Source organism: Cuculus canorus, chromosome 11, assembly GCF_017976375.1.
Source record: "Cuculus canorus isolate bCucCan1 chromosome 11, bCucCan1.pri, whole genome shotgun sequence".
Lineage (NCBI taxonomy): Eukaryota > Metazoa > Chordata > Aves > Cuculiformes > Cuculidae > Cuculus > Cuculus canorus.
Window position 1 is genome coordinate 16,359,777 of NC_071411.1, and position 22,808 is coordinate 16,382,584.

Sequence of the window (22,808 nt, forward strand, 5' to 3'; positions counted from 1 at the left end):
GGGCTCCTCCAAGGGGCAATGCCAGATGGGTGCTGAAACTTCCGAACACTAAACTTAGGGTTTAGTGCTCTTCCTGATTGGGGCAGTGGATGCGAACATGGTGCTGCTGAGAGCTAGGCCTGGTGATGTGTTTATGGAATTAATATTTCTGACAAACTGTGGTGGTGCAATACTGGAAAAATGTCTTCTTGGCTAGTTAAGCACTCTTGAGTTTACCAGAAGTGCTTGTGGACATGATTGAAACCACTTGCATCCCCAAAGAGAGTATAGCACGTTACAGTCCTGCGTTATAGGAGAAAACATTTCTTAAAATATGGGTTATTGGATATTGTTGAATGACTGTTGACCCTGGGTGTTTTCTTAAGTCTTGGAAACTTCTGAACAGTGTTTGGGGAGTTCTGAATTATCTCTTTTCCATCTGCACTGTACCTGTAGCCCAGAGATGGATTTTGCAAAGTCGAGTGGTGAGAGGGTTAGGTTACCTTCACTCGAGTGGATTGCAGTGGATCCTCCCAAGCATCTGAAAAAGCCAAAGATTTAACATGTTTTTGCTGCTGTGAGTACCTGTGAAAAAATTGTACAGCTTTCAGATGGAAATATTGGCATTGCAGAAATAGCAGGCTTTGAAACTGTAAATAGCACTTACTGCTGATTTGTCAATATAGCTGTTGTTATCAGTTAATGGAGGCTAGCAGTTGTTCTAAGGGGGATATGTATAGTAAATTATACAGTTGTTAATCCTCAATAAATCTGTTTAGTATGTTGAATACACAGTGGGGAACCTTAATTGAAAATGTTAGTAAAGAAGTCATGGCCTTTATTGATTTGCTGAAGAGAGACAGTGGTGATGGAAGCAGGAGCAATTTGTTTCATGAGTATTTTGCTTATGAGCTAGGCTTTCAGTCATTGCTTTAGCAGTTTAAGATGGCAAAATATCTAAGAAAGACATCTGCCATCAAATTAGAAAAAGGTGAGTTTGCTCTTATGCAGTGGGAGAGGCAAATTGTTAATTTTGGTTTTAGGGTCAGTCTTGCTCATGATAGTAAGTAGTACTTTAATTGAAACAATAAACACAGAACAAACCCTGTGGGTGTCTGGGCAGATGAGTAGAGTTTATTTATGGGTTAAAAAAACGTTCTACATCCTGCTTTTCCTTCCAACTTTTTACCTGTCACCAGTGGCAAACCAGAGTTGCTTTATGTTAAATTAAATATGGTTGTTTTTATTTAGATGTCCATGCTCCCTTTTGAAGTGTGTTTGCTTTGAGATAAACCTTGCAGCCAGTGGCTCACTCTTCTGGAGAGAATCGGTCTCCTTCAGGCAGTGCAGCTTAATAGAAGAAGCAGCAAATAAAGTGAAAAATTGCTGCAATTAAATACTGCCTGCTCTAGCCCTGCAGCATCTCTTGTTCTCTGCATACAGTGCTGCCTTTGACTGGGTTGTCTTGTCAGGAGCAGAATGTGCAATCCTAATGGGAGGGTTTGTAGCCTCTGTACTACAGGCCATGTGGCTGCTGCTGGTGTCTTTCAGAAGCAGAGAAAGCGTTGCTGAACCACCTTGTCATAAATGCTTACTTTGTCTGGCTGTCTTCTGCTGGGTTAGGTCCCAACGGGCTGCCAGGAGAGGGAAGGGGCCGTGTGCGTCCCCAGCTGTGAGCACTGCCAGGGCTGGTGGGGCACTCTGCAAGGGTTCACAGTCCTCACCGCCATTGAGGCCATTGGATGACTTTCAAATTACTTCACCTCTTGAAATCTCACTTCACTTTTTTTGGAGGGTGGAGCAGTTGAAATACTAAGGAAGACTCTTGTTTTGTGGACCAGGATCAAGCCCTGGTGAAATGAGTACCCTAATGTGTCTCCTAATGCTGCAGAGTCATGGCAAGGGGTCTGTGAGCACCTGGGTTACCCCTATGCTATACACTTTTATGTGTTTTATACATGTGTGATTAAGTAGATTAAGTTGAAGATAATCTTTATTTCTTTTTTTTTTTTAAAAAAAAATAAACTATTTGGAGTACTTGGAGGGCATGGTCTTCCAAGCAAAATAATGAAAAGGCAGAAAGGAACTCTCCTTTAGTTTTGCTAATGTTGGTAAAATAAGAGAAAGTAGGATCCTTGGTTTCTTAAAAACACGTGTAAACTGAACAGGGCCTACAATAACCTGTCACTGCCATTTTAAAGAGACAAATAAGCCTGTAGAAGTTCCTTGTTGTAGCAGATGTGGAAGTCCCAGCAGCTCCGTGGTGTTACTCAGTGCTCCTGCAAAAGACTTCTCTGCCTTTCCTTGGGCACCAGGAGCGTGGCCGCTCCTGTGCTGCCTGCCAGAGCTGGGCAGCTAGCAGCGATTGTGTTTTTCCTGGTGCTGGTGGTTGCTTACCAGGCTTGTCTGTGCAGGCATCTTCACATGACAGACGTGTGGGCTCTGTGTGCTTGTGAGCCCAGAGTGGCAAAGCAGGACCAAGGGCTGGGGCTGAAAGTGTCCCCGCAAGTTCCTTGAAGATGAGAAGATAGTTCTGTAATTCCTTGGACCATATCAACCGCATGCTAAATTAAATTGTAGTCTGGCACAATGCTTCTCAGTGATGCGGTTTTAATTAGTGTTCTTTGCATTAATGACTGCAAGCATCTGCTGGAATTGGTGTGGTATTGATTCTTTGGTGATCATGCTACAGGAATTTCCTTTAGACAGGATTGTTGGTCAGGACTGAGAGTGATTCATGGTGCAGTTCTCTTGGTGTCTGGGTGACCTCTCAAAGTTTGTCTTCACTGTCAAATTAGCTCATGTTATGGCTTGAGGGTTGCCCTTAAGTTGACTCCCTTCTGCACATAAAGCCCCTTATATGAGCAGGCTATTAACCCAAGCTAATATGATGCTGATGATGATTTGAGCATAAGTAAAGCCTGAGTGAGCACATTCACTTAGCTGCTAACAGGACCTCTCAGTGATGGGGCACAGCTTCACCCACAAGTGCTGTTTGTTCTTGCCATGTCGTTTAGAGACCTCATCTTGTTTCCAAAGCACTTAAAACAGCAAACTGGGTCATTCACTCTTCTGGTGCTGCATATTTTGTGGTTCTTACCTTCTAAAGGAGATAACTCTTGCTGGTGCTTGCTGTGGGACAGCAGTGTCCCTTCTCTTCTATGCTGGGTGCCTTGCACAGACAGACTGAGTTCTCTGGGCTAGACTGCAAAAGAAATCGTGAGGGCTGCTCAATGCAGCCATGGGCACACCAGGAGCTTGAGCATCCCAGAAGTGATGCAGCCTGGTCAGTCCAAGTACGGCTCAGAAGTCGGGGAGCTCATGCCTGAGGCTGGCTGAAATGGAAGGCGTAGTGCAGAGCCTTAAGTGCATCCTTCAGCTAAGATGTATTTCTGTTCTTTGTACTTCCTGACTGCAGGCCTGTTATGCTGAGTTTGAATAGAGGCAGTAGAATAGAGGCAGTGAGGAAGCTGATGGGGCGTAAGGATCTGATTCTCTATCAGTTTAGCAGGTGGATTCAAAGGGAGCACAGGAAAGTGGTGGTGATGAGGAATTGCTCACCCAACCTGAGTCCAGGTTTTGTCTTCTGGCAGTGCATCAGCCACTTCAAATTAATCCTCCAAAAGCTAATGCAGGACTGCACATCTAGTACGTGAAAGTGCCTTCTGACTCTCATCACTGTGGTGGCTTATCAAACTCCATTTAGTGGCCATTCATTTTATAACGAATTGAAAAACTCCCATGTAAAGGAAGTTGTTGAGGTGCAGTGCAGCGGTGGGTAGCTGGCACTAGCTGTGGTAGGAGGCCAATTTTCCTTCAAGGGAATAGAATTGGGACTTCTTGCGCACAAGTTAAAAATGGACTTAAGCTACTTGGTTCTGTCCTTATGGTCCACGCAACCACCTGAATCCTTGCCATCTCTTTGATTGCTTTCTTCTTCAGTGTTAAGCCTGGTGTGTCGCTGCTTATGAGGACTGCCATCTCTCTGGAAGCTCAAAAGCTTGTTTTAAATAAAAATTAGAGTGTGATTTCTTCTCGGCACAGCTGTATACTTCTAGTATGGGTAATGTGTTCCCTCACTTGCTCCCCTGGCCCCCATCCCCATGCTAACTCAGCTGTGGCCGTGCTTTTCATACCCAATCAAGTGTGCATGGGGCCTCCATTCCAGCACTGTAAAGCCATCCACAAACATGTGGGAAGAGGATGGTGCCTATTCAGTAAGCTGTCGACTAGGCAGCTATCTTTCGACAGATTAGCCAGAGGAATTTCTGTCGCAGGGCTTGATTGTTCTGAGCCCTCGACTCCCTTTTGTGCAGGAGCAATGAAAAGTTGTGTTATGACAATGGTTGACAAAGTGCTTAATGAAAGCCACAGTTGACAGTGGCAGAACTTTGAGCCATCCTCCTTTTCTCCAGTGCCTGTCATCAAAAGGTGCAGAAATACTTTTGACATAATCTTCTGCACTGACAGATAAATGGTTTTGATGTAACCTTCACCTCACTGAGCAGAATTCAGCCATCATCATGGTGAGCAGAGAGCAGGAGCCACAATTGTCTCTGTTCCTTTGTCTGCTGAGCCAGCCGAGCACCTCTGTTTTCAAAAGAGAGATGGCTTTTCTCTGCACTGGTGAAGTTCCCAAAGCAGAGCCAAGCCTTCTACATGAACTCTGTCTACCTCGTACCTTGCCAAAGGAGGCAGGACTGGCGTCTCATGGTTCAAAGAGCTGACTAACCCCTCGTTGCTGGCAGCAGGACTCTGTATGACAGCATTATTACTTTCAGGAGGTGGTTGCAAGGCAGGCTACATACCTGGTTATTTAACAAGGCTTTTCTTTCAGTCTCTGCAATGTTCAGTGATCCACGGTGCCATTTTCACAATGCTAACTAAAGGCAAACACTGCTTTCTTATTTAGAGACTGGAATGGATGAAGAGACAGAACAGAGCCTTTCCCACATTGATTTAACAGATTCTAAGTTCCTGATTATAAGCGTCTTTGTGACAGGAGGGGAAAAACCCTACATTGTTGGATTAGCCAATACAAGGAAGACTTGAAGTATGGGATAAATAATGTGCAGAGCACTTCTCATGCAATTCAGTTGAAATAAAGTTTAAAAAAACCCACAAACTTCAGATTAGCTTCTATTCAACAAGGAAAAAACAATGTGCGCATTAGGTGCCACTCAAGTAAGCTCTGCTCAGTCTTCTCTGTCATCTGCAGAAGTTTCTGACCTTTGTAGGATGATTCCCTGAACATGCAGTCCAGGCTTTTGTCCAGGATTTTTGTTGGTTGTCTGAATTCTGTTTTCTTGCCACAGTTGCCTTGGAGGGATCAAAACATCATCCCATGAGTAATTCGACAGAAACACGTACCCATGCAGAGAAGCAGGCGGGACACTGGGCAGCCTGCCTTCTGCGTGGCTATGCCCATGCTTGGGCTTGGCTCCCCCCTATGGAGATGTGGCTGACCGCACACCAAAGGCATGGGCTCTCGGGACTGGCATGAAGCACTGCACATGATGCTTTAAAACCTGTCACTGGTACCCGAGATAGCTCAGGTGGTTTAGAGAAGTGCTGACTTGGGAAACGATAGGGGTTTTGGCTTTGGGTTTTGAGGGCTCTTTCTCTGAACAAGACATTTGGGAACACAGAAACATTTACTCAGTGAGCTTTTACTCTACTGCACAGCATCAGACCAAGAAGCTCCTCGAAAGAATGCTTTCTATGCTATGGGAGTGCAGAAACGTGACAATTTTCAGTAATGGGATAGCTGTGCCCCCAAGCTTGGCATCTCCAACCAGCCTGCGTTGCTGGTCTGCTTGGCTTGGGGAGGCTGTGCTGACAAGGGTGTTACAGTCCCTGCAGTGCTTTGTGCACTGCTGTGCATTTGGGGCCTGTGCTTATTGCCGGGGAAGTGTCATATGCACTCATGACCTCAAGTTTTGAGTTCCCTTCTTTATTTGCGTTATTGGAGCCCAACCAAGATTGAGGCCTCATTTCATCAGCATTGGGCAAACTGAGACAATACCCACCTCAATTTTATTTACAGTCTAAGTAGACAAGACAGACAAAGGGTGGCTGTGGAAACAAAAGCTCTAGAGAGGTGATGTGACATGACCCGGTCACGCAGCAGGAGATTAAGAGAGCCAGGAATAGACAGAGGTTTCCTGACTCCCGGTCCCAGTCATCTATCTATTGGAGCACGTTAATTCTTTCTCCCATTTGCATGCTGTGACTGTCGTGCTAAATACTGTCTGGTGAGGGGATCAGAGTTCTGGGAAGCACAGCCTTTGATTGCTAGTGCTTCAGGGTAGAAATTCCTGGGTGTATGTTAATGTAAGTTAAAATATATCTAGTCTTAGAAACTGAAGGAACTATTTATTTTGGTGTATGTATTTAATTTCAAGTCTTCTGTTTATTTTGCACTGATCCTGTGTTTCTAGTTTTCGCTTCCCTCTGGACTTTTGAACAGCATTGTTGTTGGATGATGTTAGATGGCTGTTGGAGTGTGGGGAGAAGTGAAGACTTTGGTGTACTCAAAAGTGGTATTCACCTGTACTTCTGCTGCGAACATTGCTATCCAAAGAGCCAGCTTACATGTGCAATGACTTTGATGTTCAGACTTCTTAAGTGGAAGCAGCAGTAATCAGAAAGGTGCTTTGGATGGTTTTGTATCATGAAATCTTTTAATTGTCTGAAGACTTTTTTTTTTTAACTTGTGAACTTGTGGGGTTCGCATCAGTGTCACTCAGTGTTTGAGCACTGGCTGAGCGGGGGTCTGGTTCCTCTGACAGGTGTGGGGATGATCGGTTTGGTGCCTGTGATTCTCAGTGCTTGGTTCATAAAACAGCCTCTTAGCCTATTGCAGAGGAATGTTTTGAGGATACCTTAAGAAATGGAAAGATTTGCAACAGTAGAAGAAATAGAAATACATTAAAACAAATGACTGTGGTTGTATTTCCCCCCCTCACAGTTTGTCGCTAGTATTTCTGTGTCAGCTTTATCTTTATTGTGTTGAGCCTATAGGACATTACCTGTTGTAGTCTCTCATTTAGCCTGTATATCAGGCAGGGACAAGCCTCAACCCAATTTTGCTGTGTGGTTTAAAGAAAAAAAAAAAAGATAGTAATGTAATCTGTGGGCAAATTGCACTTTAATTCGTAATTGTGCTATGAATATGAACTTGGCTTTCAAATGCACTCTGAGTTTAAACTGCAGTTTGACTTTTATTTAGATAAATGCCTTTGAGTTCATAGTGGAATGGATATCTGCTGTAGGCTAGTATTGATTTAAAGGTCTCTTGAGTATTTTAAAAGACAGAAGGGGCTTACAGGACAGCATATTTTAAAACTAGATGCTTGGTTAGGTTTTACCCTTCTGTGTAGTTTCAGGTCTAGATTCTGTTAAGAGCTAGCCCGTGGTGTTGGTTTGTAGAGCCATTGTTCACAGCAGGTATTGGCAAAAATTGAATGCTTCAAGCAAGATGCAAGGAGCAGTCTTCGGAGCTGGCAGCTCTCAAGTGGTGGGAAGCTGTGCATGAGAACTATCGAATGGTTCCCGTGTGCAGGGGAATGCTTTGAGGACTTCCCATAAATGCATTATAGGAGGGCAGGTGATCAATAACTGCATTTTAGCTCAAAAGAGGTGTTTATCGCTTCCTGCTAATCTTGCAAAGTCGGTAAGCTTTGTAGTCTTTCAAGTCTTGGTGTTTGCCAGTGTTGCCTTATTTCTAGATTTCTCTCTTGCGTTACCGTGCTGTGCAGAGGCTTAGCAGAAGCAATTCAAACCGGAAGGCTCTGCAGTCTTCTGGCAGCTGCCTTGTTTTTGCGTCCTTCACCTCTTGGGTCATGTAGTGTTGGGTAAAAGTTCAGTAGGTGCCTCGGTGACTTAGGTCCTGTTTACCTGTTTGGGCTGCAGGTGTGCTTGGGTTCTGTGGGCACAGCTTTGAAACAAAGAAAATACACAAAACAGGAAAGATTGGCCAGTTTTCTAGTCAGACTGGCTTGGTGGTTTGAATAAGCAGCTGAATGTTTGAAGGCTTATCTAATATCGGGCCATGAATCTTTTGGGTCGTGTTCAGAGGTGCAGTAAGAGGGTGTAACCTCCCCGCAGAGGAGACAGGGGAGTTTTTTCCCCAGGATAATATCCTAGAGCAGGGTGTGGAACAGGGTTAAATTAAAGTAGGTCCCCCTCACAGTTTCCTTACAACTTATTGTGGTTGTTCTTCTGCTACCACCCATCAATTTGCCTCCTCCCCCTTTAGATTACACACTCACAGGAACATGCCAACACTGCATACATCATGTTAATTAGGCCATTTGTTAATTTCTGCATCATTAGTCACTTGGTCCTAATTGATCTGTGCTCTGTCCTTAGCTGCAGGTCTGACCTGTTGTGTGTGGTGTGCTGACAGTGTGGATCCTGGAGGGGGGACTTCGCTGTTGCAATCTATGATGCTACAGCAGAGCGTGGCGAAGCTCTTGCTTGTGATTTTCCATCAATGCTTTATTTGCGCTATTTAGTCTGTTTGTCCCTAGCAATCCTTGCAGTGCGTTCCTCCCAGAAGGCCATTGAGCTCTGTTTCTGAACACGGGTGTCGTGTGAGCAGGTCTGCTCTCCCACTGGGCTGTTAGCAGATAGTACAGCACAACCTGTTTGCCATCCAACAGGGAAGTGCTATAATATGATGGAGATCTGGGCTGTCCCATAGTTGGAAGGCATTGGTTGGGGTTGTGGAGGACCAAAGTGTGTACTACAGTCTGATGGGCTGGAAGCTGTAATAGCTGATTAAAAAAATAGTGATATAATAATAATATGATCTTGTTCAAAAATGTAGCATGTGTGACATTTACCGATAGTAAGTGTACGTACCTGTGTGTATATTTTGTATGTAACACGATTTGTAAAAATACTGTGTGAATATAGCTTTGAAATATTTAGCGGAAAGTTTGTTGATTGTTTGTTCAGACTTTAATTTGTCAGGAAATATCCTATTCATCTGTGATTAGTTTTGTGGTTGTGAATAACCAATAGAAGAATAATAAATGTAATTGTGTAATATAAAGACAAATTAAAACCACACTAATGCAAAACAGGAAAAAGCTTAGGGAGAGCTAGATAACATTTTGATCGTGGAACTAAACTCACATATTCAGAAAAGAGCTGCTCTGCTGGGTTTAAGTGCTCTTGTTGATAACCCAACAACTCGCCCTCGCAGTGCAATTCAGAATCATTTCCAGAATAATTAAGACGACTGTTTTGCTGAGCATGGTAACTGCACTATGCTGATCCCACTTTTTTTTTTATTTTAACAGAAACCTGAGCTACAACAAGCTGATGGAGATTGATCCGTCTGCCTTTGCAGAGCTGTTGAACCTGCAGGAGGTGTAAGTATTCTTTCAAAGGTTTTAATTGCATTTTGCTGGGGTGGCTTGTGGGCCAGGAGGAAATTTATGTATAGTTTCCTAAGACAGTCCCTTTAGCTGACTTGAATGAGCAGATCTCATTTGGTGTGGAGGGTTTTTTCCTCTGTATTGCACCTGTGCTGGTTTTTTATAACTAATCAATTAGCACAACACAACATCCCAATTAAAACAGTGTAGCTCTTATTGGAAATCATTGGAGTTGGCCTCCTTCAGTCTTGTGCAGTGTTCTGAGAGAGCTGTTCAGCTGACAAACCTGAACACGCGCGCGCACACACACACACACACACACACAGAGCTCCTTGCTGAAAGTGTAACCCTGAAGCAAGGCAGAACAGTCTGGATGGTGATACCTGATGCCAACCTAACCTAAATCTCCCAGGAAACAAAGGTGTAGTGTAGTGGGGAACAAAGCACTTAAGTGTGTCTCCTCCTCTGAGCTCCTTCTGGGACCAGAACAAATTCTGTTTGAAGTCTGCTAGGAGAGGCTGAAACAGCAGTCTTCTGCATTGGTGGGAGAAAATAAGGAGAGCATGAAGGTCCGAGTGCTGCGCCAGACCTTCCTTGCTGTTGAAAGAAACCTCGTTTGGAGATTGGAGGGGTTTCCTAGCTCCTGATCTGGGTTAACGCTCAGCAGTTGCACTGGCAGAGGAGCTGTGCTTGTCAGCTATTCAATGATTCCCGATTTTTGGGGTTTGAAAAATGAAAGTGGCTAAAATGGCAAGCGGTGGGTTGAGGTAATGAGCTGGCGTTTGACTATTGAATCGCTGGCATACTTGAGGTTTGGGCTCTGTTTGAAGAGCTACTGATGCCTCATGGGAAACTGAAAAAACATTTCCTTTCTGAAACAATACTGCACTCTGTGTATATCTTGCATTTTCTCTTGTTCTCCGTCTGTCTTCATTAAGTGTTGTCTCTGAGGCTTGTGAAGGGGCAGGATCCTTTGATCCTTAAATAGGGAAAAAAGCTTGCTACAGTGGGAGTTTTGCCCGACTGATGCCTGCAGTCCTGGACCTTGGGGATTAGTGTAGCCTCTCCCCCCTGGACTGAGTGCCCCAGCTTCCCTGTTTACACTAATAGCAGGGACTTGCTAGGAATCATGGTTAGGTGAGGAATAGGCATCAGGAGTGACTACAGTGCTCTGAAATAAGTTCATTGTGATCATCCTAGGCAGCAGTCAGGGAGAGGAGGGAAAGTGATGCAAGTTAGCAAAATGCTGTCTTATAGGATCTGTTTTCTCAACTTCTCTTTGAACTGCAGAAAGCCTTAAATTACTCTGTGCTTAAAGAAGAGAATTGTAGCCCTGATCCCATGAGACTTTAGAATTATTCTAACATGATTGTGGCTTAAGGAATAGCTTTTATTTGTGGAAGTGCCTGGAGGCGTGTGACTTGAGGGAGCGTTGGGCTGGGAAATGTGTATGGTTTCTGATCCCTTAGGTAGGGAGCTCCCCGTGCAAAGCACTATGTGTGTTGAGAGCAGGACAAGCCCTTTACTGAACAGTCAGCAGCTAAAAAAAGTCAGGGTTCGAGGGAGGTAAGTAGTGCAGCCTGCAAAGTAACAGTGCAGATAAGAGCTGCTTGCTGTGTTAGAAAGGCACGGATAGGGAAAAGGGAGAAAGCAGAGGAGTGAATAGGAGGGAAAGGAGGCAGTCAGAAATGGGAGACTTGAAGGGATGCAGAGGTCTGGAGTGCAGCCTGTAAGGCAGGCTCTGGAAAGTGTGAGGGAGAAGCTCTATTAAAAGCCCTATCTACCAATCTTGGTTGCTTTTGAATAACAGCTAAACCACAGACCACTGAAATAAACTGCTTTTCACAGAGAGAACCACATCTGTGCTGCCAGAGCATCTCCTTTCTGAGGTTTTTTTTTTTAAGCACTTTACAAACATTCATGAAATAAGCATCATGCTGTGGCATGTCTTAAGAGCAAGTCAGTGTTTTGCTGTGTGCGCTGTGCTGGGCAAACCAAGTCACCCTCAGGGGAAGAGATTGCCCCAAATAACAGATGCATTGATAAGGCCCCAAACCTCCCATGATGCTTCAAACACCGTGCCTGTGCTTCCTGAGCATTACACATGAGGCTCAAAGCTCTGTGTCTGTCTCTATATGAATAATTAGTATGATATATTTTGATAAATCTTTTGTTTTCCCTTGATTTCAAGAAAATGTCTGTGAAGCAAAAGATTTAAACTTCATAGCTTGTCTCGGGTGTTCTGTTTTGCTTTACTGAGATTGCAGTAAGGCAATGCTGTATTTACCCCATACTTTTCCTTTCCCCTGGGTTTAGGCAGTTGTTTGTGTTTGAGGTTTTTTGTTTGAGAAGCTGCTTTTCCTTAAAATTTGAAGTCTGTGTGGGATGAAATTTAGTGTCTGAAAGTGATATGAAAGCCTGTGATCCCTTGTGCTCTGAAATAAGTTGCTATGTGCTGATGGAGGCTCGGCTGGTAGAGGCTGGAGGCAGGGGGAGAATATTGCTTTCCTTCAGGACACCTATACTTTCTCTCCTCCTCTTTGGTGGTTGCTTCTCATGACAGCTCCTGGGGATCCATCCTTACTTGCACCTTGACCGAAAGGGTGAGATGGAAGGTACTGCTGTGGGATAAGCTCTCTGGTCCTTTATGGGGTTTCCTGAGGTCATATGGATCATGGGATCCATGAAAGTGATAATTGTAGGCTCTCAGGTTTTCCAGGCTCATTTGTAACAAAGAAGTAGTAAGTGTGCTAAAATTCCTTTCCAAACAACTCACCTTTTATTTTCTAAAGTGCCTTTCACTGAAAGCTCTGGAGAGCTGTGCTATTTTTGAGCAGGCTCCATTTCAGCTTGACACCAGCCTGGCAACTGGACTGTAAATATTTTATACGGGTGGCCCCCCTCCTCCTCTGCCTCAGCATCCAGAGGCAGCAGGTTCGTGCTGTCAGAGGTTGGGGCTGAGGACGAGAAAGGAGGCTGAAAGTTTGTTTGTTGATCCTGGCTGTTCTGTTTTGGGGTTTTTTGCTACTTTTTTTTTTTGTCCCTTTACATGGGGGAAGAGGAAGATGGGAGGGAAGTCCCAGACAAATACCAAGCTTGGCTCTCTCCTTTGCATCAGTAACTGGTGCCTGTGAGCCAAGAGAGAAAATGAGGTGGGAGAACCACTTCAGACTGACTTCTGACCTGACAGGAGGCTGGTATATGAAAATCACACTTATGTCAGAGGAGGGTTTGACCAGCTGTGAGACCCCGGTCGGTGTCAGAACCACTTAACCAGAGGTGACCCAGGCTGGTGGAGAGTGGGCCTAATTCTCCTTCTCCTATGCTTTTCTAAAAGATGCTCAGTTGCATGTTAATGAAAACACAGCAGAAATATTAGAGCATTTTAATGCTCTTTCCAGCTTACATTGTACCTTTGAAAGCTCTAGACCTTGCTATAATATGAGCAACAATGAGCTTTTAGTTGCAAAGCAGAGCTCCTTGCTGGATTGCAATGCATCTGGCTTTTTTTCCTTTACATTTTAGGGTACGGGTATAATGTCAGAGGCACAGCCGAGGCTGAGGAAAGCTTTTATCCCAGCAGTGCCTGGAACTCCTTGTGAAATCAAATATCTTGCCTGCTCTCAGAGGAGTCAGAAGGAAGTTCTGGGATGGATGTATCGCTGCTCTCTCTCACCTGCCAAAAATAGTTTCAAAGGGAAAAAAAAAAACCCTCCACTATAACTTCGGATTGCCCCAACTTGTGCCCGTAGCTTAGCACACCTGAGCTGTGCCTTGGTCCCCTGCTTGCTACGAGATGCTCTACAGCTCACACCCCAGTGGTGGGTGATCTTTCAGACCCCTGTGCAGAGCCCCTGTAGAAGGGGAAGGGAGCAGCTGCAAGGAAGGCAGGCAGTGGAGAGAGACCCAGCCAGGCTCAGCCTCAAGTGATTGCTGATCAGAGAGGGGTCCTGGGGAGCTGCCTTGTGCTGCCTGGCTCATCCTGGCAGGGGCTGGGCTCTAATGGCTTCAGCATGTGGTGGGGAGCGGGCAAGATGGCTAAGAAGTTAGGTAATTTTCAAGCAGCCAGACAAGTGACTGTTACAGTAATTAATTGACTAATTCACCATACAAACAAGGGCTCTTTAAACCAAGGAAGAGATGGTCACATGGCGAGGATCTGTTTTCAGTCAGAAAAACACTTCAAACATTAGGCCATTGAGGGGTACATTTTTGTAGCAGCGTTTCCAGGAGCGAGACCCCATCTGCAATTGCCATTAGCCCCAGGGGGCTGCTTGGGGCTGTGTGGTGCTCCCTGGCTGGGGCAGGTCACTTATTTTTGGTGGTATTACTGTGCTCAGCATACTCTTCTTTTGATGTTTGGGGCTGGCTTCACAGGGCTTCTCTTGCAGGGTTTCCATCCGTTCCCTGCTGCCATGGCAGCCTGCTGGGCTTCGTGTGGAGGCCTAGGCTGGGGCTACTGTTCGGGAAGGTAAATTCATTATTCTGAGGCAGTGGGACCTAGCTGCTTTGTGGCTGTGGGTGCAAACAGCATCCTGTCTTGGGCTCAGCTCCGTAGTGACTGGGGAGGCTCAGGCCAATGGAGGGTTGTGGCATGGTGCCTTCCTCAGTGGGCTTGACTTGGGTCAAGGGAGTGAGTCATTTATCGAAGGGTTTGGAGCATAAGAATCATAGAATTGATTGGTTGGAAAAGACCTCTGAGATCATAGAGTCCAACCATACCTGTCTGCTACAAAATTATGTCCCTAAGCATTTCACCTGCCTGTCTTTTAAATACCTCCAGGGATGGCAACTTGACTATCTCTCTGGGCAGCCTAAGCCAGTGCCTGAGAATTGTTTCAGTGAAGAAGGTCTTCCTGATGTCCAATCTAAACCTCCCCTGGTACAGCTTGAGGCCACTTCCTTTTGTCCTATCACTTAGGAGAGGAGAAGAGACTAACACCTACCTTTCTACAACCTCCTTTCAGGTAGTTGTAGACAGTGATAAGGTCTCACCTCAGCCTCCCCTTCTCCAGGCTAAACAACCCCAGTTCCCTTGGCTGCTTCTCGTAGAACTTGTTCTCCAGCCCCTTCTTCAGCTTCAGGACTGTCAGAGACAGACAGACCCCTTGAGATGGGGCCCTCTGCCAGAATGTCACTGTTCTTGAGGAGTTGGGGGGATGGATGAGGAAGCTCCCAACGTGCTTGGTCATGAACTACTTGATTCAGCTGTTAATTTCTGTTTATTGCAGGCAACTGAACAACAATGAGCTGACAGCTATTCCCACCCTGGGACCTGCTGCTGCGAGCATCCGCTCCCTCCACCTGTAAGTGGCTGCTGCCTCTCTGGGCTGCTGTTGGTGGGGTGGGTTTAGCTGCTCTGAGTTTCATGTGTCACCCACTCCTGCTGACTCTTCAGATCTTCTTATCAGGCTTGTTGGCACCTTAATTAAGTAAACATCTTCTGGAGCTGTGTGCTTTGTTCAAGGTTGGGCTCTGTTAATGTACTTATGATCAGTGATAACTTATGTCAGTAACTCCACAGCTTTGTTTTGTATTGAGTAAAATGATTTTTTTTTCCTTCATCTGCATTTGGGTTTCAGCAATTGTCATACTTGTGCCATTAAAAGAGTGTGTCGTTTTACCTTTTCTTTATTGTTCTGTTTTTCCCCTGGCCCTGTACTGATGATTTCTTCTTTTCTCTTAAAGCCAGAGACTGTTCCTGTCTTAATTTTTGAGGGAACTTATTCCAGACCTGTTTTCATGGTCTCTTTCCTTTTGAGAAAGTGGCTGTAAGGCTAGATCTGCAGCAACTTTAAAGTTCCTGAGTTTGGTAGTTTAGGTGCCTGGCAGAAGTGTTAGCACACCTGAGAACCCTTGTGTGTCTGCTGCCAAGGATCTTGGGTTGAGGATGCTGCTGAAGGGAATAAAGATATTATATCAAACTTCTTAATGCTTTAAGAGCATGACTTTCTAAATTATGTGTCTGCCTGTAATGCAGACAGGGAAGGGATTTTGCTGAGATATACATGATACCTTCCAACTTCTTGGGAAGAAGTAGCAGCTATAGCTGATATGTACTCTAGCAATGTGCTTGAACAGTTCATGCGATGGCTTCCAGTGGGCATGGCCTTGCAGTGTTACATCCACAGGCAGGTGTCTTATTTGCCATGGATTTGCTTCTCCTTGTAGTGGAAAATGCCTGTGTCCATGCCACCAGGAGACTGGCCTCATCTTCAAAAGGCTGAGACAACCTTGATCTATTGACTACAAGTACATTCCTATAACTTAAATCAAGGACAGAATTGAGTGAACTGGCACTGTTCCTGCTCTTCCATTAGGCAGTGTTGTTAAAATATGCAAAGCAGAACAACTCCCTCGATGTCTTAATTCAGTTTAAGGATCTTGGCTTCAAATTGGTGTCCATCTCTCACTGTTGGCATGAAGTAAGTTTAGCTTTTGTTTGAGATATGGTGCCTTTGATCTGGTTTTTGGGTATACCCTGTTCCTGCAGAGCTTAAGAGCTGAAGTGCTCCTCTGCTATCATCAGCACTGGATCTAACAAGCGTCTTTGTTAAATGCACAAGTAACCACTTCATCTCCTGGGTGGAGAGGTAGCTTGTGTGTCAGCAGTTTCCAGACCTGTCAAATGTGTCACAGGCAGTAGGTGGGAAGCCACCTCATTTGATTCCAGGCTTTGCTGCGGCCTTTCCTGGTCTGTGCGACCACATACGAAGTCTGGGTCCATGATTTGGGGGCAGCTGGCTGCAAAGTGGGGCAGTGACTCCCTTTGAGCAGTGTTCCTTGTTTAGACATGATCCTGTCACATAAGAGGCCATCTGCCTGCCACTTGAACTGACCTTGCCAGGCTGCTGCATAATCCAGTGTGCTATACATTGGTATTGAAAAAACTCCAGAGATCTGATTTATGGGTAGAAAGCTTGCATGCAATTTGCCATCCAGGATATAGTTTTAGGCCCCCCAAATCAGCTTTTCTTTCTCACGAAGTCTATAAATGATCTGAGTTTCACAAGCCTCTGTTGTTATTTTTGCTATTAATTTAGCCATTGGCAATGGACCAAATTACTAGAGCTTTGGGCTTTTTTTTTGTTCCTGAAATGAAATAAGCAGTTTGGAAAGGAGGAATAATGACTGGTGGAAAGCAGTAGATTTACAGCTCCTCTGAAATATCAGTGGTGCAGAAGGAAGGAGAAGGTACAAAGCCAAATGATAAAAGGACGGTATTCTAAACAGACCTGCTTAGTATCACTTTCCAGAAATCTGTATTGCTTTCCTCAGCTGCTACACATAAATAACTCTGATAGTGGGATTTGTAATGCTGCTGTCATACCTCTGCAAGGAGGATCTCTTTGTTTAGCTTGTTTCAGAGTATGGCCCTTTTTTTGCCCCTTGCATTTCCTTTTAATTTTTGTCAGAGGTAAAAATAATCTGAAAGATGTTTTAGAGTACCTGCATTAATCGATGTTGCTGAGTAACTCGCATTGGAATGATTTGCTGGGGAAGTGAAGCTTTCTCCATCCTTGGAAGTCTTTAAATCAATTGGACGGCTTCCTGAAAGATGGTCCTTTAGTTCAACTCTGGGTTAATGGGCTTGATATGCGAATGAAGTTCTTTGAAGTTCTTTGGCCTCATGTGATGTAAGGAATCAGATTGTATGGTTATACTGGTTTCTTCTGGCCTTCAAATCCATGAACTAATAATTGGAGAGGCTGCCAAACCAAACCCAGGGTGAAGACTCATGAGGACTGTGTATGGAGAAGCTGGTTTAAGTATATAGTGTTAGTGTATTCTCAGTGCTAAAGAAAAATAAATACACTTCGTTTTTTTTTCAGTGTTTAGAAATGTGTGAAGTGTGTTTACCTCACAAACCTCTGAAGTAGGTTTTGTATATTGCATGTGCTTAAGTATTTCCAAAGGACTGTGAATGTATTATAAGAGCAACGATTGTATATTTGTCACTCAAAACAGCCCTTTTGGACAATTTACTTTATCTACTGCTCTTCCTGAACTGGGGAAGAGGCTTTTTCTCTTTTTGGTGCTGGTAGAAAGAAATCTGCTGTACTGCCAGACTCATGTTTTCCATATGAGTCCTTATAATGAGCTTAATTGCTTTGCATTTCTTGTTTTGGTGTTTCCTATACCTGTCTCCATCATCCAAAACTTGCTTGACCTCACATGGCTGTGGACCATGGACCAGTTATGTATGCGTAAGCATGTGGGAGTCTGTTAGAGAGAGAATCCTCAAATCTTTCTGCAAGTCTTTGGGTGTTTCAGGCTGCAGATGGATGGGGGCATAACATGAGCATCAAACATGCTATGCCCTAATATACTGCCGTGAAATTTAGTTCACTTTAATTATTCCTCAAAGAGTCTGTTTGCCTTGCGTGCTGAAAATACTGCCAAAGTCGTTCATCCTAACACGAACAAACAAGGGACTTGATAAGGCTTTTAATAGAACAGAAGGGAAAAATAATGTATGTATGGGATACCAAATAAAGACAGGCATTAAATGCAAACATCTGTTAGTGCAAACAAAAGCCAGGAAATTCAGCTGAGAGAGGGAGAGTGAGTCTGGATTCATTCCGAAATTACATCGGAGTAGCTGAGAGGAGAATCTTGCCTGAAATTCCCACAGCATTTGTAATTTAGCTACAGTTCCTAGACTTGGACGTTTGGGAGTTGATGGCAGGATGTTTTCACTGACATGCTCTTGGCTGAGGATTTCCCTTCCTGATGTTCTGCCGCAACTCGAGTGTATTAACTCTGTAGGCTCTCAAGATTTTACTCTGTTACCTGATCTGGTGGGGAAGGGGATTATAGAAGAAACCTTTTATTTACAGCAGAATTGAGTCTGTTTATATCCCACTTCCTCACTAGCTTGCTTGGAAAGTCTCTTAGCCTTGCTGGCATGCTGGCTAAGAGGAGGACCTGAGTTGCAATCAGCTCTGCCTTGGTCTGTTACTACAGGTCTCCCACAAACCCCTGCTCAAACACAAGGTCAGCCCTTATTGTCTGCCACTGTTTCATCTACCTTCATGTAAGTGAATGCATCCTGGAGGGCTTTTGGGGTGTCCGCACAGGGTGATGGAGGTGGATCCTTGTCCTCTGCCCTGGCTCTGAAGTGGCCAGCCTAATTCTGTCAGCATCCACCAATGCAGGCACACCAGCACAGGCTGTTATGCAGCTGTAGAGCTCAGTGGAGAGCCTGCTAGCCAGACCTCTGAAGCAAGTCTGATAAACAGAGCACGCTCTATGCCATGTCCTTAGCTGGCTAGGCATTAAGGAAGTTAACAGATTAAACACTTAAAAATAACTTTCATTTCTTTCACTGCAAGTCTTTTAAGCTCCCAGCCATTTAGGAACAAAGGGGATAGTGACCCATGGCAGTCAGCTCTATGTTAGCAACAGTCAAAGCTGTTTGAGATGCTTTGGCCCCATGGATCTTGCTCTGAATAAGCACAGATAACAAGGAAGTCAGAATAGGGATTTTTAGAGCAAAAGAGTGTGAAATAGGATTAGCTGATTCACAGAGGCTGCAATGACACTCTGCAGTGTATTTACTGTGGAAAGCGAAATCAATAGCACTACTCTGCTGCCAAACTAGGCATAAAAGTCTCTTGAAGAAAATCAATCTTCTTTACAGGCTCATTAATGTAAAGATCAATTCACATTAAACTGTAATTAAACAGAGAGGGTCAATAGAAGGGTAAGTTATCTACTCTGCCACAGGCAAAATATATTGTGTAAAATTTGAAAACTAAATACGTGGAGAATTGGAAGCAGGGAGTGGCAGGCAACACGCTGAGCCTGCTTGAAAGGACTGGTAAGCTCAGATGCCAATTGGGGTAGCATGGTCCTTGTGAAAAGGAAGGTACTCCATGGTATTCCATCTGGTTGTTGGGGGCAGGACAGGACAAAGACCGCAGCTCATGGCCTCTGCATCAGGGATAACGTTTCCATTTATTGCATGGTTTCATGGAGAGCCCCTCCTCCAGGGGCTGGGGATTTGGTTATAATTCTGGTGAAATTAGTTGCATTGTTAGTAATGTGACCTGTGTTTCTTGTCTGGCTTTGGATTTAATTTTCATTTATCTGATTAGACATATGTACTGCATTAGAGTTGACTGGTCTTGGAAATCCTTAATGTGGCAGAACTTGGGTTATATTATCGATCCTCCTAGAACCGTTGTTTAATGGTTTCTTAGTGAAAGCTTGAGAAAGCAACTGTTATTCTAGTGTTGTTCACACTGTTTCACTAGTGCTGTCAAATTGGCTTTGCAGAGCTTCTCTCTGAAGACCCATGTGGTCCATGAGATTCTTTGAGCTGCTGTTTTGCTTTCACCCAGGACAAATGTGTCCTGCTATGTTAGCTGAAACAATGCTAGCAGTTGCTACTCTGCTGATCCAAGTGTGATCTGGCAAATAGGCTTTCATCTCCACAGGCTTCTCCCAGGAGCTGAGGTGGTGTTAAAATGTGCGACTCCAATTAGTCTTTGGCTTTCAAGTTAAGACACTGAAGACTCAGCTGATTATCAGGAGAACTGCAGCCTCCGGTTCCTGCCCACAGCTGTCTCTGACCCTCCTAAAGGAAAGGGCTTGAAACTGCTGCATCTGTGCTGTTTACAGGGCACAGCTCAAGCCTGAGCTGGCCTCTACATGAGGTGTGAGCTCACTTTGTGTTCCTGACTAGGCTGGAGCATAAACCTCTGTGTAGGCGGTGTTGATAGTTGAGATGTTTCGGCTTAAATGAAGAATTGAGGTTTGAGCTCACACGATAGTGTAGATGTAGCCTTGGAGGCCATTTGTGGCTTGGGATCCTGCTGTGCTAATTGCTGTACAAACAAAACAACTGCCTTGACCCCCAGGAGACTTAGTTTGCGAGTCATCTTTGCTGGAGTTAAAAAAAGGATGATCTAACAATTAGAAATAAGGAGAATACTCTGTTAATTCCATCTGGGTCACAGCAAGCGGTTTTGTACTCATAAGCACAAAATCCAGATGACTCAGACACAGCCATGTGCGGGGTCCGGTTGAAGTCAGCAGGCTCTGCTTGTGGGTAGGACAAGTCTTGGGCAGCTCAGAAAACCGCACTGCCTGCGATGCTGCATAATTACTTGCACAAACAAAGAAAACTTTCCCTGATAAGTAAGTGGTATACTTAGATTTAGATCCATCATGGGAGAAGATTCACCCTCAGCCCCTACTTGCATCAGTTCTTTTGTGGTGTGATGTCTACAGGGACCAATTCTCTGGAGTTTTTGCCTTCAGGCCGTTCTCCTCGGAGGCTGGAGAGAGAGTTGCTTTCTGAAGGTTTGGTCCAAGCTGCAGGCTACACTGCTCAGCTTCTATTTTTGAATTGATGTGGAGAGGTGAATAGAAAGAATGCTGGCAGTTGGGCTGTTCAGTATGCAAGCAACGTACAGGCATAGGGTATTCTGAAACCCGCCTCTCCTGTTTGTTTTGCTCAGAGTTCATAGTAAGGCTCTGGAGTGTAAAGTCTGCTAGTGTTTGAGGCCAAAGACTGCAAGGGCCTTTCCCAGTGGAGGAAATTCTCATCAATCATGTCCTTCCAAGCACCAGAAGAGACGCTGTTTTGATTTCTCTTTTGGGCTCTTGGAACTGTTATAATCATTTGCATGTCCTCTTTGAGCTTTCAGATATAACGTGAGCACATGGAAATGGCAAAGGATCTGAAGCTGTTCCAGGGAAATGAGTAACCATTTCTTCTAGAAAAGCAGCGGCAGTAAAACACATAGTCCTCACATGCAACAAAAGAGCATCAAAAAGCAATCTGGGCACTAATAGCACTGTCACAATTGGTCAGAGGAAAAAGATAGTGTAAGTTGCTGGCAGCTCATGGAATACCAGTTACATCTTGGGTAACTGTTTTGTGCAGCCCTGGCAGCTGCTTCTGTGATCGAGAATTGCTCTGAGCTGGGCTGGGTTTGCACTAACATTGATGTGCTGCTTCGCAGGAGGTGCTAGACTAGTATTTGTTCTGCAGGAAGGAGAGGACACCAGCGATCCTGTGGGATGGAGCTCAAGGTTAGCAGTTGGAACATTATCTCTTTTGTGTATGTCTCACATTCTTTACACCCCCGGACTCAGTAAATTCCTGTTTGGTAGGCCTACATCCTCTAAACTGAGCAGCAGGCATTGCCCAAGGACAGATGTAACTGATGGATATAAAGGATCTTCTAGTGCGTTGTCTGAGGGCAGGTGCCCGTTGTGTACAATGCACAGGGTGGTTTCCATGTTCTATCCCTCTGCAGATCAAGCCTAGATTAGTTGTGGGGGTCATTTGCGAACATGATCTTTTGTTAAGGTCAATACGGAAAATAGCCTCATATTTGAGCCTTAGAATAGCCCAAACTCACTACTATTAATATCTGTGGTAGATTGACTGTCTCGTTTAATGTCATATGGCAAATAAAGCACTTGTCTACAAAAGCAATTCCTTTGTTAGTCTTCACAGGCTGAGCAGATTTCAAACATAAATAACTTGCTGAGTTGAAAGTTTTTTTAGCCTAGTGGAGCTTCCTGCCTAAAAACTGCTAGTAATGGCGATTTAGTTTGCTCAGGAGTGAGTAAAAGCAGAGTTGTAGCTGCAACAAAAGTAACCTAACTTATTTCGGGGTAGAATTCTCTACCTATTTTTCTCTCTTAAAACTTGACTGATTCAATTTCTGAACAAAATTGCATGATATCAGGAAACTATATGTATGTGTTACTTTTTCTGTTTTACAGAGAATGTCCAGTTTAGTCCTCATTGTTAGTCTTCAGTTTATGCTGGTTGTTAGACTAGTGGTGATTGTGCAGAGCACCAAACTGGTGCCTAGCTAGCAGTAAGAACTGGAGTTGAGGATAGGGTTTTGGTTTTGTTTTTTTTTTTAAGTACAGTGCCATAAAACATTTTTTAAATCTCTCTGTTTTGTTTACCTTCAGGCATCCTGGAAAGCTTGCGAACAGGCAGTGTCTTTTAGTTCTTCTGCATATAACAAGGCTAAAACTGTTTCAGTAGAGGTGTTAAAAAGTGAGTCTTGCCCATGTGGTGCAAAGCCCAGTGGGTAAAACATCAGTTTTGCCATTTACCTTGCGCTCTAAACGATGCTTAGCACTTCCATCATTGCTTCCACTGGCACTGTTAGGAATAGTGTGTAATTCAGAGTTAAGAAACACTATTGTAAACAGTAATCATTAAATTGTGATCTGCCAGCTCTAGGTTGGAAAAGATTACTAAAAAAAAATCTCTAGAAAGTTCATTTTTAGCTGAATAAAAGCTGGCTATGTGCTGGATTTTCTGGTATTTTTTAAGTTCATATTAAATTCCCTTATTAATTGTGGAGATGAACAATCAACATCACGTCAGAAGTGCTGATCTTGACCTTGCAAAACCAATCCTGCTTTTAGGGGTGTGTAGGTTGGAAAATCTGATTAATG

At 44.3% G+C, this 22,808-nt stretch overlaps 1 protein-coding gene across 2 annotated transcripts in view; it reads left to right on the forward strand.

Annotated features, from left to right (window-relative positions):
* LRIG1 (leucine rich repeats and immunoglobulin like domains 1) overlaps positions 1–22,808 on the forward strand; it is a 90,693-nt gene that overhangs the window by 27,403 nt on the left and 40,482 nt on the right. For both annotated transcript variants that reach the window (XM_054076457.1, XM_054076459.1), the window contains exons 2-3: positions 9,291–9,362; positions 14,600–14,674. In XM_054076457.1, coding sequence (XP_053932432.1) covers positions 9,291–9,362; positions 14,600–14,674 — 147 coding nt within the window. The remainder of the gene's footprint in view (positions 1–9,290; positions 9,363–14,599; positions 14,675–22,808) is intronic.